The sequence below is a fragment of the Leptodactylus fuscus genome, chromosome 10 (assembly GCF_031893055.1).
Source record: "Leptodactylus fuscus isolate aLepFus1 chromosome 10, aLepFus1.hap2, whole genome shotgun sequence".
Taxonomy (NCBI): domain Eukaryota; kingdom Metazoa; phylum Chordata; class Amphibia; order Anura; family Leptodactylidae; genus Leptodactylus; species Leptodactylus fuscus.
This window is the reverse complement of record NC_134274.1, coordinates 11,932,787-11,951,373: the sequence shown is the minus strand read 5'-3', so window position 1 is coordinate 11,951,373 and position 18,587 is coordinate 11,932,787. Positions and strand designations below refer to the sequence as shown.

Below are 18,587 nucleotides of genomic sequence, written 5' to 3'. Positions count from 1 at the left end.
TGGTCCAACTTGTCTTCATTGTACATTCATGAATGGGACAGCGGCGCAAAAACCTCTGCATTAAAGAACAAAAAGCCGCTTCAATCTCCATTTATCTCGGTGATCAGGTCTACAGACTAGAGGAAAGATTATATTACTTATGTATGAGGTGTCAACATATTCCCAGCGCTGCATAAAAAGTGATGTGTGTTCAGGAGCAGAACCTGCTGAGCGCCCACTTATACACAGAAGTTTACTTTACTACCAGGACTAATACAATGCCTGTATGTATGGAACTATAGAACAAGACTACAGGGTCTTCATGCATTTATATACAGGGTCCCATATAGTAAAGAGGTCATTTCTCTCATGTTCCATCTTGAGTGTCCAAATGCCCCTCTGCTATCATGGTGGAGGATCCATGAGTTGCACCTCTTAGTGTCACACTTATAGTGGACCTCCAGCTATAAAACAATTTTGCATAAATGAATAGTACAGGCAAATATAAGAAACTTTGTAATATATCTTATTAAAGAAATCGGTTTCCTTCTCCTTTCTTAGGTCGGTCTCCATATTCATCTGACACACAGAAGTCTATGGAGAGGGGAGGGGGGGGGCTGTTAATTGATTTATTGTCTCCTTCAGTGCAGAAGTAGAGTCTTACCGCAATACACTTCTACACTGTATGTGAGAGAGCTGTGCGGGTGTCGTTTCCAGCTGCCTCCTCCTCTCCATAGACTTTTATGTAAAAATGATCTCAACCTGATAAAAGGAGAAGGAAACTGATTGCTTTAATAAGATATATTACAAAGTTTCTTATATTGACCTGTACTATTCATTTATGCAGAGTTGTTTCATAACTGGAGGTCCACTTTAAGTCGGCTCCGTCTTCCAGTTCACAATAATTGGAAATAGTATTTCTGTAATAGTTTGCTTTTACTGCCATCCAACAATCAAAAAGAACATGAGATTGTAAATGTTTTAAGATCACTTACCCTGGGGGTACAATGAAGCACATGTGGTTCTTGTATATATACTTTATATCGAGGCGGTCAGCTTTACAATTGTCATTTCCAGGAACACTCAGTAGTGTTGTGTGATCTGAGCAAGGCTCACCGCGATCATAAAATATAACTGGTGATGAGCCCGGTAAGAACGTTCTGTATCTGGCAAGGCTGAGATGTAATGTCATGTAGTTATATCATAGTAAGAGTTCCTAGAACCGCAGCAGAGCATCAGACATATCTCTGTAATGTGTCTCATCAGATATAGGGATGGTGCAAAACACCACATTTACTGATGAGATTTTCCTGGAAAATTGCAAATACTAGATTTCTTTGCAGTGGTGTCATATACAGTACATGGTCACCAGGAAGACTCTACCATTTTATGGTACCTATAAAGGAAGGGTAATGGGTGTATTCCTTCTGAGAACAGTAAAATGCCTCCATCACATATTTTTACATAGGATGGTTAAGAGGTTAGTGATAGTGTTTTGCCTAGAGGGTAACACTTGGGAGGGCACTGGGGGCATAATGGCCTGACTGTGATAGAGGGGGTAACTATGAACAGTATGTGAGAGAGGGGGCTATGAGATGCAGATTGTGTGAGAGGTATAGGAGGCAATTTGACAGAAGAGAAAGAACAGGGGGCAGAACTCATGTTAGTTCTCAATAGTATCTGCAGGAACCCAAGAGAGACCTGTTGTTTGCACAGCAACCCATGATAGAAAAGGCAGGTCACTCTGTGATCATGTGACTTATTGAAGAAGGTAAATGCAGAATAAGGAAATACACTGTAAGTAGACAATTTTACTATTGAGGAGAAGGTTTTTCGAAAAATATAATGAGTTATTCTCAGTGATTCTCCACCTGTGGTACATGTATCCGAGGGAGTACACACCATAGATGAAAACCAATACTTTGGAAATGGCAAATTTAGTGAGTATCTCGGGTTCTGAGGCTCGTGGGAGAGCAAGTGCCACCCAAATTCCCCACCATCTTCAGAGAATTTGCTTGGCGAGCTAGGATCTGTCACTTGACAATGTGCGAGGAAGGTACTCTGTGGCAACTTTTTTTTCTCAAGGGGAGGTACTTAGCTTGAACATGTTGAGAAACACCGGTCTATCCTATAATCTTATTTCATCTAAATAACTTTGGTCACACATTCTCTATAGGGGTCAGAGCTCTGTTTTTGTGATAGAGACCCGAATTCCCTTTCTCTTCCCCATCCATTGAGTTCAAGGATGCATTTAAGTGTTCCTGTAGCCACCACTAGGAGGAGCTCACAGCTTGAAAACTTATTCACTTTACCAGGATCTGCATACACCTAGTGGCAGCAATGGGAATTGCACACTTTAACTTAATTTTTTGCACAGATTAGAGTGTTTTTCTAGATACGAGTAAGCCACCCCTAAGTGTCCCTTTGCCGATGTGAGTGGAGTTTTCCTTTAAGAATCCTTAGTGCTCTCTCCTAGACGCAATCATCGGTATAGTCTAGTTGGCATTTACATTTCTAATGAGTGAGACGCCACATACGGTACAGTAATTCCTTGCACAATATAATTTAGCAGCCAGGGCTGGCTCCTGGTAGAGCTCAGTAGGAGTCCATTTGCTGCTAAGTACCCACAATCAGACTACCTCTCCCTGGGCAGAGTATGGCTTGGTTGCCAAGTGGCACGGTTCCCATCGGCGAAGCTGCACTTTTCCAAACAGACTGACGTTTTATTTTCTGTCTTGTCATGTTCGGAGACTTCCCGAGTCTGTAATACATCCTCTTTATGTATCTAATATTCTGTCTCCAAACAATTCCAGATAAGCAGAATATGTTTGTACAGTCTTATCATGCAGGAAGCCGATCATTACACTGTTTATGACAATAGCTCAGGCCCACAAAGTATAGAGAAAGACGGCGCTGCAAAAGGAGAAAAATGGAAATCGCACAATCCTTCATTTCAATTACCGCTCTTCTCAAAAACGCTTTAACTGATGAGAAGACGATAGTAACGGTAATAGTCCGAGCTGTGAATTAGGAGCTTCTTCTGGCTGCTAGATATGGAGCGCGCTACTGGACGTGAAGCCCAAATCTGTGAACAGGCGCGTATATCAGCAACTGTACATCAATCTGGGACGTTTCTGACCCCTAGACCCTCCATAATGATTACATTTGTCACAGATGTTAGAGGGAATCTCCACTTTGGTGCAAGTGTCATGACATTGGCGTGCCCCATGTGACCACTAACTGGTATCACCGGTCTCCCAGTGCCTATTACATCACCCAGGAGGCCAGAAGATGACAGCAATTGGGCACTGGATTCTGCAGGGGAGCCCTGGAGAGGTGAGGGAAGGTTAGTATCAGTGTGCGTTGTATGTCTGGGCCTCGCCTTATTATACTCAGGGGGCTGAAGAGACCCCAGGTTATAATAATAGCACTTATGATACAGACCAAACAAAATACAACCGGCAGATGAACCTTACCAAAACAATTCTTGCAAGGTTTCTCTATCTCTAGTTTTTTCTGCAACATGCGGCTTTCGTGTTAAGGGGGATGTCTAGTTTAGAATATCCATAGTCATAATATCTGATTATGGAATCCTGAAGTTTTCCGTTTTTGGAGTCCCCAAGTGGACCCGAAGGATGGAAACACAAATGCTAGTGTGAACCTATAGTAACAAGTAGGGGAGACCCCCTTTAAGTTGATATATCTAATTATTTAATTGCCCCCCCTTAACATTTCATCATCCACACAATAATACGAAATCTAATTGACTTCCCATTCAGAACGGCCATCAATGTACGATGGGTAGGGCCAATCCTGGGGGCCCCCCACCAGTCAATAGAACAAAGGGGTGGCAGAACTGGAGGGAGTCCATTATATCCTGTATACAATACAGAGAGGAACATCCTACTGCACAGCATTGTTGCGTCCTCTACCTCCGTAGCATAATTCCCCGTCTTTTCCATAAATTATGCGCCCAGCCTGACGGCAGCGCACAATGTTGCCGGCAGCAGTATCCGCGCCCTCCTCGCCGCTGCTTGTAGTTGTGGTTTTGGTACCTGTTTTCCTGATTGCTCGCCTGGAGAGCTGAACACATTAAACAACTGTTCAGTGCGGCTCACGCAGTCCATTAAATGGAAGCGCTACATTACTGCTCGACCCACTGAGCTCGCCGCCTTTAAACACTCTCAGATCTGTAAAAGAGAACAAGAGACTATTTACAATGATACCTCCTGTACCACCGAAACACCGGATTGTTCTGGTAATTGTGGAGCAGGAGGACGGAGGTTCAGACTAGAAAGGTTTTGTCACAAACTCGTCTTATGTGAAAACGATGGCTCCTCTCTTACACCAATAGTGCTACCCCTGTTCACAGGTTGCGCGAGGTATTACATCTCAACTCCTATGCATGGTAAAGGAGCTCAGTTGCAAAACCAGACATAACTTATACACACGTGTGGCGCTGCTGTTGTTGTAAGAAAGCAGCCATGTTATTTTTTCATACAGTCTGTATAATGAAGAGTTCTGCATACTTTAATATACTTTATGTATCAATTTCTCATTATTATGTAGATCACCGCTTGTTAGTGAAATGCTGCTATTGTAAAAGTGAGCTTTGGGTGACCCATTGCAGTACAGTACAGTGGGTGACCCCAAATCCGCTGGTCTGGCTGCCCCTAGGTACTGGAAGCCCTATAGATGGCGCTACAGCTCTGGTGCTATTACCTGAAATGGAGCAGAGCTGCTTCCGTTGATCAATGTGGGGACCAGGTCCAAGTTTCGGACTCCCACCAGTCACATGCTAAAAGATAGGTCATTAGTGAAAAGTAAAACCCCTTTTAATGTGAAGTCAGGATGAGTAGGCAGCGCAATACCAGCTCCAGCAGCTAAGGCTATTCAGAACATGATGGATTCACCGTCACTCAATATTTCATGAGCCACAAGTTCCATATCACAGCTCTTAACTGGACGACTACAAAATGTTCTACAGTGATAGAAAGACAATGATGTCTTGTAAGGAGCCCTGTAGGATCTTCAGAGAACCATTTCAGAGCCAGCTTGTTAGTCAAGAGGAAAGAGGAAAATCAAGCAGTCCACTATTAATATTGGCACTTAGAAATCCAATCACTTATCTGTCTATATTGTATATAAATAGAACATACTAGAAAGTACAGTGTGCACAAATACACTTAGAGGGGTTGCCCAGAAATGTACGTATATTCGTCTAACAGCAGAAAATATGTAGAAATAAAAAAAGAATAACCAATGCTGAACCCTTAGTGGCCCCTGCCAGGCTTTCTTTACTTTGCTGCAGCAATGACGTACTATATCCACATCAGCACTGCAGCCACTCACTGTTGTACCATACACACATCAGTGGAAAGTACTGAACAGGTGTTATAGGATTTAGAAGAAAATAATTTCTGCCGAAAACAGTGCCACACCTATTTATAGGTTGTATGTGGTACTGCACCTCAGATTTTGCATATCACCTTATGTAACACCTATAAGTAATACTAACTATATGAAGAAAGATGTCACACCTTTATTTAAAGGGATGTGCCAATCACAGAATGTTATAGCATATGTCACTAGGGTATATATAAAGTTATAACTGGTGGGCTATGACCTTCACCTGTTCAGAAATAGATACCAACGGTCTGCGTTCCTGTTGGTATCTCCTGCACAGTAACCACCCACTGGCTGGGAAACTGCAAAACAGCAGGTAGCGGGCAGCACTGCCAGGAATATGTTCCTATGTTCCTATAACAATGCTGCCACTTCATTGTAAAGGATGGCCATACACTTTAGGTTTCGAAGGGCTATCCTGCTGCTGGCCAATCGACGATGGGATTGTTTGTTGAGGTTGATGGTGGGGATGTTGGTACAACTAAAGTGCCCGATCAGGTAAATGTACGGCATGGCCAAAAGGCTTTCGTAAGAATAAAGATTACCATTGGCCTTTGGGGACTGATCGCCAATAAATACAAGAGATTACTGAAATCCAACATGGCCAGCCATTCTTTTCTGTGACCAATCTCAGAGTTGATGTTCGTCTAAAGATCATGGGGGTCCTGGAAGGTAAAATTGTCCTTTGGTGGAAGTCCGTGAGTAATGGAGAATTCCCTTATATATCCTGACCCTGGCAGGGAGGGATTTTGGTGCCGCTGTAGAAGCGGTGCACAACCAGCCTCATAACAATCTATTGGCCCTATAGGGACAATGCATTTACGGTACTTTGCTTCCTCGGGATGAGAGCCCATTGGTTTTGGTTGTTTACTGCTCCCCATGCATCCAGAGGACAAGGCTTCCATATAAAGTTCTCTAGATTCTGCCGAGTTCACATTTTGCTTCTTTTCTTGGTGTTTACCTGATAAATGTTTCAGTGACCTGTATTTTGCTTGCAGGGATCGTCCATCCCCAGCCCTCCGCAGAAACCACTGCCGGCAGACCCTTTGAATAAGACTACCCGGATGGACGGCGCCTCCAGCTCCATCCATGAACATCAAGGAGCCGTGCCTCAGATTACTCCTGTGAGGTAAGCGGGCCACCCCAGCACTGCGCGGGTTAAGTCTGGCAGAACTAGAAATGAGGTTTTTATTCCATGCACCTCACATTTTTGTAAAGTTGAGCGCTTGAGGCGGCAGAGGAACTGGACTGTAAATGAGTTGGATCAGAAACCGTTTTGACTTGTAGTTGCCTTTAGCTGTTACAACAAAGTCTGAAATATCATCAGTGACGGCCCCCGATCCCCAAACACCCTGGAAAGGTGCATGTTTACAGGTGAAAGGGCAGCTTCCAAATGTCAACGTTCAGGCTTCCCTTTCCAGTCGTGTTTTGTAACAGGGGAAAGAAAATAATAAGAGATTTGTAGTGAATTGATGTCACGCCACAGGGAGACCGAGGGAACAAAATACAGCAATCCGAGAAAATAGAAACACATAGCAGCTCTGTGCAGATGTGAAGGGCTTACAGAGCTCACCATAGACACAGCCGCTCCTAGGGCGTTGCTTTAGGACCCAGTGCACTTATAGGCTAATCTGCATATCCATAAAATGAGGATTATCTGTGCACTGTCAGAGGGGCCGGCCTCACAACCGAGTGTCATCGCCTCCTGACAGTACAACGCTAAGGAAGAATACGGTCTAGGGTGGGGGGAGGCGCGTTCTTCACAGCCCAGCGACAACACTGAGCTGTAAGATCGGCCCCTCTGACAGTGGAGACATATCGGTGACTAAGCTAATGGCATTGATGTTTCTGCAACCGGGACAGATACCAGCAAAGCTGACAGTGAACTGAATTCAGAACACTGTCAGCTCTCCAGTGTACTACAATACTCCCCATCTCCGAGGACATGAAAGGTCCTTCTTAAAGAGAACCTTTGATGTCCTCGGGCACATGCGGTTTTATATACCGCTAGAAAGCTGACAGTCTAGCTGGGCTGTGAGGAACACCCCTCCTGACAGTACTGTCTGTATCTGTGAGGAACACCTCCTCTTAACACCCCCCCCCCCCAGATAGCTTATTCTCAGGATCAACCATCAGTATTAGATCTGTGAGCTTCCGACAATGGGACCACTGCAGTTCAGCTGCTCCTGGTAATGTATACATGTAGGAAGCTTCACTGCTCATTCGCTGTACGGAGTGCAGTGGTGGATTTCGCTAGTACCGAGTTGCCATAATGAAGTCTATGGGTAAGTGCTGCAGTACCTAAATCTGCCACTACACATTGTATGGTGAGTGAGCAGCGTGTAAACATTTACCAGGAGCCGCGCTGTCTCGGAGCAGCTGATCCGCAGGGGTCCTGGGTTTTGTACTCTTGCAGATCTATTATATATATGACCTATCCTAAAGATAGGTCATTAGTATAAGAAAGTGGATAACCCCTATACAGACCCCACAGCAGCTCCATGTTCTGCCTCTACTGTATATACAGCCCTCAGTCAGGACATATATACCGATAATGAGCTTTACATGGAGTAGTCAGCATGATTGAATTGATCTGCCATATATATATATATATATATACTGTGTGTATATATATATATATATATATATATTCAAGATGCGCAGAGATTATTACATACTTTACTGGAGGAGATGACAGATCGCACACGCGTTCTAGTCATGGACTATGTGGCTAGTAAAGCCCGCCGCCCCATAGCCATTCATTAGTGTCCTTCTCATTGCACAAGCCATGCTTTATATTCTCCATACTACACAGTATGCGTTGGTTCACATTGCTGTGCGAGGATCCCCGGGCTGTTAGATTTATTGCAGTGTGTGGTCTTTGCACTGTGAGGCTGTTTATTCAGTAATACAAACAGCGTTCCCACTGCTCGCGTACAACACCTACAATGAATTCAAGACAGATTTTCTGTACAAGTGAAAAATTCATTATCTTTCCAATAAAGCACATACCGAAAAGGCGTCCTACAAAGCGCTAAACGTGGGGTGTGTTGTGCAGCAAACCAGACACTGATCAGATGCTTCTAATTTTCTAGATACAATTGCCCAGTTACCTTTAGGCCATGTTCACACCCGCTTCTGCATTGCAAATCTGCAGCAATTTATAGTTCAATACAAGCGAATGGAACCGCCCAAAAAAGAGAATATGCAGATTTAGAGAGAAATATACAGCACAGTTCACCAAAGATTCTGAACTAACCCTGTAGACAATGTCTCTCTAGTATAGAGCAACAATTAAAGATCAGTGAAGCGAGACCCCCACAGATCAGCTGTTTGAAGCAGGAATGACGTCATGTTCATTACTCTCCCTGATGTGTACGGTTATCCCCTGACCCTGGTCTATAGTCTCTCACTCTGCCAAATCAGTTTTCCTATGCTGTGCTGAGGAAGCCCAATAGGCTGAAACGGAATCTGTTCCTTTTGGAATAGAAATACCAATCTGGCAATTAAGTCTGCATCATGATTAATAAGGGGGCATTCACACTACTGTCAGTGTCCGACAGGTAGTGTCTGCTCCTAGTGTCTGTTCAAAATCTGGCATGGACATTAGGATTGGACACTAGCTGTGTCCGTGACACTTGTCATTCACTTAAATGGCGATCGGGTGCGTTCTTTTGCACTCCGTGCCCTTCCTTCACTGTCCACATGTAAAGATGTCTGACTTTTCAAGCAGACAGAAAAAACCTACATGTTGGGTTTTTCTGTCCGCTTGAAAAGTTGGACATCTTTACATGCGGACAGTGAAGGAAGGTCACAGAGTGCAAAAGAACGCACCCGATCGCCATTTAAGTGAATGACAAGTGTCACGGACACAGCTAGTGTCCGTGCGAGATTTTGAGCGGACACTACCTGTCGGACACAGATAGTAGTGTGAACGCCCCCTTAGACCTTTTAACTGAGTCATACATGATGTTAAGGATGCTGCCCTCTAGAGGGCGGCGTACAGAGTGCACTGTTCTCCTAATTACATCCTGGAGAATGGATTTGCATATATTTTTTACCCAGAATCCCTAGCGGAGCAGGAATGACTTGTAAGTCTCTGTACTGCCTATGTAGGCACACACTCTCCCTGATGTGTACGATTATCCCCTGACCCTGGTCTATAGGCTCTCACTCTGCCAAATCAATAACCCAACGCTATGCTGAGGAAGCCCAATAGGCAGAAACAGCACTGTCCATAGCTGGGAATCTGTTCCTTTTGGAATAGAAATACTGATTTGGCAATTAAATCCGCATAATGATTAATTAGACTTTATAACTGAGTCATGCATAATATTAAGGATGCTGCCCTCTAGAGGGTGGTGTACAGAGTGCACTGTTCTCCTAATTACATCCTGGAGAATAGATTTGCATATTTTTTACCCAGAATCCCTAGCAGAGCAGGAATGACTTGTAAGTGTCCGTACTGACTATGTAGGCACACACTCTCCCTGATGTGTATGATTATCCCCAAACCCTGGTCATGTTCATTAGTCACATAGTCTGTTCACAGCTTAGGCTCATTCATGTGCTGAACTGCAATACCAAATACAGCCACTATACAATATACGGCCCTTGGTAAATAAATAATGGAGGTGAAATTTAGACATTTCATTTTCCTAAATAGCACACAGGGGCAGGAATACCCCATTCATTGTTCTGCTGTTTGGACTAAGGGAAAACAGATTATCTACATAATCTTCCGTAAATCTGCCCTGGTGTTCTCAATCATAGATAGTGTTAACAGGGGTGGTGTGTCAGAGGTTACAGAGTTTATAACATCATATCTCAGGACACTTAGGTTGTATTTAGGAGATAGCTCACTGGATAAGTGCTCTGGTGGTATCTGAAGGATCCCTCAGCTTGTAGGTTCAATCCCAGGCCTGTGTAGCTGCTGCTGTATAGAAGATGCTTGCCTATAGTATCCCCCAGTCTGGCATCTTCTTGCTGAGTCGTCCACGATCTCCTCATTTGGTCTTTTATAAAAAAAAATGTAATAAAGAAAGTAAGTTTGAAACTAAATAATAAAATAATTATTAACCCTCCATATGGGGGTGTCTTGATCTCAGTGTTGCTCTCCTCCTTCCTCTGCTCTCTCCTTCTTGTATCCACCAGGTCAGACATTGTGAAGGTTCTTCTTAGGTCAGAGATCCCACAGGGTTTATGACATTATATCCCAGGACACTTGTGCTTTTGGCTTATTGAGGAGATGGCTCACTGGATAAGTGTTCTAGTTGTAACTAGAGAACTCCTCAGGTTGTAGGTTTGATCCCTGGGCTGTACAGAACATTCTTAGACTCTTTTTTTCTCTAAAGGCGCTGCACCCCTCCCCCTCTGGGTCCTCAGGATCCACAGTAGATCCCTCGTTATTCCTCTATGGGATCCTGGTGATCGTCTTCTCCGCTGCCACCATTTTTTCTTGGGGGCAGACGATGTACCAGTTTCTAACATCATATAGAAGGACCGACCTATATATATTGTTCAGAGGTGATGGATCAATGGGTATATCCTCTGGCTGTATTTGAAGAGCTCCTCAGGTTGCAGGTTCAATCCCAAGGGTGTTGGCTCCAGATTCAATGGCAAATGAAGGCTCCAGGTTGGCTGTGAATGAAGGCTCCAGGTTCCTTTAAAGATGCTGCATCCCTTTCTAACATCATATACGATGAACGAGCTGTGTATGTTGTGTTGAGGTGCTGGCTCAATGGGTATATGCTCTGGCTGTACGTGAAGAGTTCTTCAGGTTGCAGGTTCAATGGCAAATGAAGGCTCCAGGTTGGCTGTGAATGAAGGCTCCAGGTTCCTTTAAAGATGCTGCATCCCTTTCTAACATCATATACGATGAACGAGCTGTGTATGTTGTGTTGAGGTGCTGGCTCAATGGGCATATGATCTGGCTGTATGTGAAGTGTTCCTCAGGTTGCAGGTTCAATCCCAAGGGTGTTGGCTCCAGGTTCAATGGCAAATGAAGGCTCCAGGTTGGCCTTGGACAGGTCCCTGCATGTTCAAACCATGTGCAGATGATGCTGGGCAGGTCTGTGGCGGTATTGAAGAATGTTGGAAATTGCAATAAAATCAGATGAGGGCCTCTGGCATGTGCCAAAATTTGGCATCTCTATATTCAGCATAACCCCTTGCTGGTCCACTGGGCTGATCCTCCTCCTATGGTGTATCTTCTGGGATCCCCCTTCTTGCAGCGACGCTCATCTTCTCCATCCGTCTGCTGCACTGGGACTTGAACCGGGATCTGTCTGTAGCAGCGCCATCACCACCAGCACCTTTATCTTCGGCTCCACCTTGGCACATGAAAGCTGTAGTATCTTATGTGTATTATAACATGCAAAATGACTGTCTGAGAAGGCGGACATTGTACCATTTTCTAACATCATATATGATGAACGAGCTGTGTATGTTGTGTTGAGGTGATGGCTCAATGGATATATGCTCTGGCAGTATCTGATGGGTTCCTCAGGTTGCAGGTTCAATCCTAAGGGTGTTGGCTCCAGGTTCAATGGTAAATGAAGGCTCCAGGTTGGCCTTGGACAGGTCCCTGCATGGGCAAGCTGTGTGCAGAGGATGGTGGACAGGTCTGAGAAGGTATTGAAGAAAGATGGAAAGTGCAGTTTAAAACAGGGGGTGAAGCCCCTGAAAAATTGGCTAAGTGTCTAAATCTGATGTCTCTCTATTTGGCAAGACCCCCTGCTGTTCTACTGGGCTGATCCTCCTCCTTGGGGGTCTCCTCTGGGATCCTCCTTCTTGCGGTGATGCTCATCTGCTTCTCCATCCATCTGCTGCACTGGGACTTGAACCGGGATCTGTCTGTAGCTGCTCTGTCATCACTGACACCATCAGCACTGGTACTGTTACCTGCAGCTCCACCTTGGCACATGAAAGCGGTAGGATCTTCTGTGTAATATAACATGCAAAATGACCGTCTGACTTAGTCTGAGAAGGCTGATAAAAGAAAGCAATAGATGACGTGGCTGATACCAGATAGTAATAGATGATATTCTGTCTCCTGCAGTCGGCCTGGCCTGTAGGAGTGTTAGAGGGAGCAATAGATTGTATTCACCCGGAGATATTAGGTGTGTTCACAGCTCAGACTTTCCCTCCACTATATGGGTCACCCAACAACTCTTCCCCCTCCGTTACCAGTAATAGATCAGCCATCAGATCTAGAGATGAGCGAGTACTGTTTGGATCAGCCGATCCGAACAGCACACACACATTGAAATGAATGGAAGCACCTGGTACTTCCGCTTTGACGCCGGCTACGTCCATTCATTTCAATGCGTGCGTGCTGTTCTGATCGGCTGATCCGAACAGTACTCGCTCATCTCTAATCAGATCCCCAGCGGACAACAAATACCAGCAGCTCAGTAATATTATAATAGAGATCTGGCGTCTCTATATTCGGCAAGACCCCCTAGTGGCCCGATCCTCCTCCTTAGGGGCCTCTTCTGGGATCCTCCTTCTTACAGTAACGCTAATCTTCTCCATCCATCTGCTGCACTGGGACTTGAACCGGGCTCTGTCTGTAGCTGCTCCGTCATCACTGACACCCTCCTCTCCGGCACCTTTACCTTCAGCTCCACCTTGCCACATGAAACCTATGGGATCTTATGTGAATTATAACATGCAAAATGACCGTCTGACTTAGTCTGAGAAGGCTGATAACAGAAAGCAATAGATGACGTGGCTGATACCAGATAGTAATAGATGATACTCCATCTCCTGCAGTCGGCCTGGCCTGTAGGAGTGATAGAGGGAGCAATAGATTGTATTCACCCAGAGATATTAGGTGTGTGTCACAGCTCAGACTTTCCCTCCACTATATGGGTCACCCAACAACTCTTCCCCAGCGGACAACAAATACCAGCAGCTCAGTAATATTATAATAGTGATCTGGCGTCTCTCTATTCAGCAAAACAACCAACCAGTCCACTGGGCTGATCCTCCTCCTTAGGAGTCTCTTCCAGGATTCTTCTTCTTGCGGCTATGCTCATCTTCTCCATCCATCTGCTGCTCTGGGACTTGAACCAGGATCTGTCTGTAGCTGCTCTGTCATCACCAACACCACCAGCACCTTTACCTTCTGCTCCACCTCGGCACATGAAAGCTATAGGATCTCATGTGTATTATAACATACAAAGTGACCGTCTGACTTAGTCTGAGAAGGCTGATAAAAGAAAGCAATAGATTATTCCCCTTCCTACATAGTTGGGGCTCGGGGTTATTCCGTCTGCCTCCCTTGGCCTGACATGGCCGATAACAGCAAGCAATAGATTGTATTCACCCGAAGATATTCAGGTTTCCTACATAGATCACAGTTCCAACTTTCCTTCCGGATTATTAGCTATGGGTCACCTAAAACTCTTCCCCCTCCGTTACCAGTAATAGATCAGCCATCAGTTACTCAGCCGACAACAAATACCAGAACACCATTAATATTATAACAGTAATGACTTTTACTCTCTAGTTCCCAACCTGCTGCCCCGAGAATCGAACCAGCATCCACCTGTAGCTGCTCCATCACCTGCCCTAGAGCCTTCACCTTCTGCTCCACTTCAGCACATGAAAGCTTACCCTGTTATCTGCATTATCATACAAAAGGAGTTCAGCCTTAGCAGGTAAGCGTTACAGTGTACCAGGAGGGTCTCAGGTCGGGAGATGTGTAGTAAGTGACATTACACGTCATCTACAAGATTCCTCCTCTTCTCAGCCTGAACTGACTTATATAAGGAAGTAATAGATTATATTCCCCCTCCTACAGTCAGCCTCCCCTTGTAATGGCTGATAACAGAGAGCAATAGATTGTATTCACTCAGAGATATTATGTATTTCAGATTTCTGACATTTATCACAGTTTGGACTTTCCTTCCAGATTATTAGATACACACTATAAGGGTCACCCAAAAACTCTTCACCCTCCGTTAACAGTAACAGGTCAGGAATCCCCTCCACAGCAGGTCATTAATCTTATGATAGTGATGCCTTTCATCCTCAGTCCACAACCTGCTGACACTGATCTGCTCACCCTCCTGTGGGGTCTCTCTTATTCTTAAGGTTTACTAGCATGTACCCGCGACTTCGTCTGCAGGTTGGCGGTGGCGCTGAACCGCTTATATGTACGCAATCGCTGGCGCTTCTGATTGGCGGTGCGCACACATGCGAACCCCTGCCTCCCATTGGCTCTCGCTGGGCACCGCGGTCTCTGTACCTACCTATACATCCCAACTTTCGAAGAGCTGAAAGAGGGAGAAAATATGCGCCGCGGGAAACTTAACGCCGCCCACTTTTATGTTGATTCTGCCCATTCTCATGTTTTTTTTTTTTATGTACCCCCACACGCCTCTGCAGCAGAGTGATGCTGTCCCCCCCCCCTTCATCTGCAGCACTGTCATGCCGTTCTCTTCCCCTTCATCTGGCCCAGTGTCATGCCGTTCTCCCGCCCCTTCATGTGCCCCAGTGTCATGCTGTTCTCCCTCCTGCTCTTTATCTGCCCCCAGTTTCATAGGCCCCTTACGTTATGTCCCCCTGGATGTGCAACACAAAGAAATAGCTGGACTCACCTTCCCACACCGCTCTCTCCGCTCACTCACTCCACATAGTTGTTGGGCGGATGGCTGGGAGGTATGCGTAGCTGTTCTGCCTCGTATGCCACACGTAGCTGGAGCTGCGAGTAGGTGCCATGCTGGCTGGGCTTGGGAGCAGAGAGCGGCCCACCCACACACTGCCTTGGACGTATTGGGCCACTTCTCCACAGGCCCGCCCAGAGCCTGGCGTGCACCAATGGGAACCCTGTGGACAGAGCAGCGAGGACGCCATGAGAGGCCGTACAGCAGAGCCGAAGTATCGTTTCGCCGGTCCCGGTGGGGCTGTCGGGGGAGTACGTTATCATTCCTTCCGGCAAAATATCTAGGTATGTGCGAAATCTCAATCAAATCCGTACAGGCGTTTGGCTGTGATTGAGGAACAAACATCCAAACACACATACGGTACTTTCACATTTATAATATTAGTAGGATTCTCAACCATCTGGGGCTTGAACCAGCATCTTACCGGGGGTGTCTCTGTAGCCTCTGCCCCCTGCAAGACATAATGTGTGGCCCCCATTACCAGTATTATAAGGCTAATAAGCGGGGTCTGGGGTCTACTCAGTACTGAAGTGTGGTCATCTCCAGGACCAAGCCGTATGAGCGCGGCGTTCGGCTGCATCAGTCCTGTCATTAGGTCACTTCTTGTGACTCAGCCGGCTCAGTACAGGAGCAGAGGGAAGGATGCCGGAAGATTTATCTTATAGCCCCTCCCTCCTGACTACATGTCATATGTGATTATGGACAACTCCTTTAATGCTCATTCACACAAAATTACAACTAAGAAACCTAAATCTAATAATTCCCTGGTGTTAGAAGGGTCTGAAAATACTACAAGAAAGCAAACAGAGGAGGCGCCAGAGAGACAATAAATCATCTACTCCTGAGAAACTCCACAGGTGCTACACAAGTGTGTATATATATATATATATATATATTCAAAGCATTGAGCCCATTATAGTCTATAGGGTCCGTGTGCTTTCACTGCACATCGCTTGCCAGTATGCTCGATAGGCCATTCGGGTAGTCCCCATGCGGACTCCCCCAACGAATTACCAAACACAGATATGAACTAAGGGTCAGCTATTGTCCTCTGTTATCAGGCACATCAGGAGGGGAGAGGCTGAATCTAGGGCAGGTGAATACAATCTTATCAGCACATGGGGGTCTGGTGTGTTAATGGTGATTTTTGCCAGGTTTTCCTCCTTTGTTCTGCTTTCAGGTGATGCAGTTTGTAGTTGTATAGACTGGACAGGTTCGGAAACAGATTTGCTGCCTTTTTCCTGCTGGGCGCCCATTACCTGTAGCTGCTGCAGGCAGTGGATACGTCTGAGCTGTTATGGAGGGGCGTATCTAACGATATGGCCTCCAGTTACATCCCTGACAGCAATTACTTTTCCCTTTATAGTGTACTTGCACTTTTACAAGACTTTACAAAGTTCTGATCTCTGGAGCAGAAAACATCAGTGCAATGGTATTTTTCCCTCACTAACACTTCTGCCCCTTGTTTCAGAATTTAGTAGAGCTCTCAGCACCAGAACCAAAACTTTCTTAAATGTCTCTATGACTTTCTGCCCCACCTTGCTCATAGAGGTTATTATAGGGAGACCTAAGCAGCTGAACAGCCACACAGTAGTTCTCTCTATGACCGCTTTAGGAGCCCTAAATGGAGAGTTCTGGGAAATGGAATGAGTAAGAGTCAGTTCACACAGTTTTTTAGCAAGGATTTTGACTCTGACTGTGCCTCAAAATCAGTCTCCAAAAAAAGCCTCCCAATAGAGTTCAGCATCAAAATCCTCGCCAAAAAAACTCAAGCGTGAGCTGATTTACACAACCGCACAGCTTACACTGAGGACTATCTACTTGCAGACTTATCTCATGTACCATTTAAATGTTCCTGCAATTTTATTTTATTTTTTTGTAGCTGATGAGCCCCATATAGGGATCACAATGTACATTTTTTTTTCCTACCAGTATGTCTTTGTAGTATGGGAGGAAATCCACGCAAATATGGGGAGAACATACAAAATCCTTGCAGATGTTGTTCCTGGCGGGATTCAAACCCAGGACTCCACTGAGCCACCGTGTTGCCCCAATGTTCCTACAATTTTATTGATGAATTTATGGGCCTGTAAAAAAGAATATTTTTAGTGGCAAATATTCTGATGTGATCACATGACCCCCAAAACGCCTTTGACCATATTGTACCTGGGCTTCTCAAATAAAATCCTACTCTGTGTCCTGGGCGTGAGACACGTTGTGAGAGGGGACATGAGAACGGTAATTGTCATCAACATTATTTTCCACCATTTGTATAGACAGCGGTTCAGTTATGTCCTAATACCGGCCGCTACAGCATGTAAATCCTTATTATGGCCTCATAATCTCATCACTAACCGCATAAGTGCCAATATGTCCAGATGGTAAATCGCCCCCTGGACCCCACCGAGCACAGCCCAGACCAGCTGCAGCACACTCGGAGCCGCTGTGACGGTACACTGACTGTGCAGCATTTACCGTATGTCTGCCATAAAGCAACGCTACGACTGCTCCATGTAACTTACCGCCCAACTGGGCTCCCAAGTTTGTGTATCCTGCCCCGAGAGCTAGAAGATGCAATCATATAAAATGTTAGCTGTATACCCCTATATACTGTCCCACACTACACACAGGGGGCTTTATACTAAATCCATGATGTCACAAACAGGAGCATAGCTAAGGGTCTGCAGAGGTAGCAATCACTTCCTGGGGAGTCCGACAGGTCACCCCCAATATACTAGGACCGGATAAACTTCTTTGATCTCCTTTCTGATTTCCTTTGATGGCTGACAGTCTGTGCACCGTAAATGTATTCCTCCTGCGCTCTTGTGCACTGGAGTGAGAAGATTTATGACACACAGCCTTCCTGCTGTCTGAAAAGAGAAATGTAAATGCAGCAAAGAATGTGCAGATGGTTGTGAGAAGTTGCACAAGGGGCCCCAAGCTGAGTTTCTGTACCGGGACCCATGAATCTTAATCTACAATAAGTTAGTACTCACCTATGGGCCACTCCCTGCACCGTATAACAGACTCTTCTGTTTGGTTTCAGACCCGCTCCAAAGGTCCCACCGCACCGACCCATCTTTAAGCCGGCCTACCTGAAGTAAGAAGCTGAGGCCTTGGGTGAAGTTTGCACTACGCTCCGACCCAATATGGAGTCTGTTTACTGAGTCAACTGAACTTTTTTTTTTTACATTTCCTAAAAATTTTTTTTGACATATCCTACGAAGGACTGAGCTGCGGCCTTTGGTGCTATCTACGCTGTTTGTACTTGCTCAGGTACTTGTAAATTATTAATTTATGTGGAATATTTAGTACAGTGCCGTGCATTGCACTAGGTATATTTAACCAAAGATGACTTTCCAAAGAAGGGAAATATTTTTTATAACGTCTAGTACACTTGAAATATTTTACGATTTTCTGGTATACCGTATGGAAGGAAGCTTCCGCGTGTATGCAGCAATAAGCACAGCCATAACTGGAGGTTTTATTGTAAAATCTGCACTTCTTGCACCATTTTTAGCATCTATT

The 18,587-nt window shown here is 45.2% G+C and overlaps 1 protein-coding gene across 1 annotated transcript in view; it reads left to right on the top strand.

Annotated features, from left to right (window-relative positions):
- Positions 1-18,587, top strand: part of ADAM12 (ADAM metallopeptidase domain 12) — a 260,352-nt gene extending 241,765 nt beyond the window's left edge. Inside the window, exons 22-23 of the mRNA XM_075288277.1 lie at positions 6,384-6,514; positions 18,106-18,587. Coding sequence (XP_075144378.1) covers positions 6,384-6,514; positions 18,106-18,163 — 189 coding nt within the window. The 3' untranslated portion in view covers positions 18,164-18,587. The remainder of the gene's footprint in view (positions 1-6,383; positions 6,515-18,105) is intronic.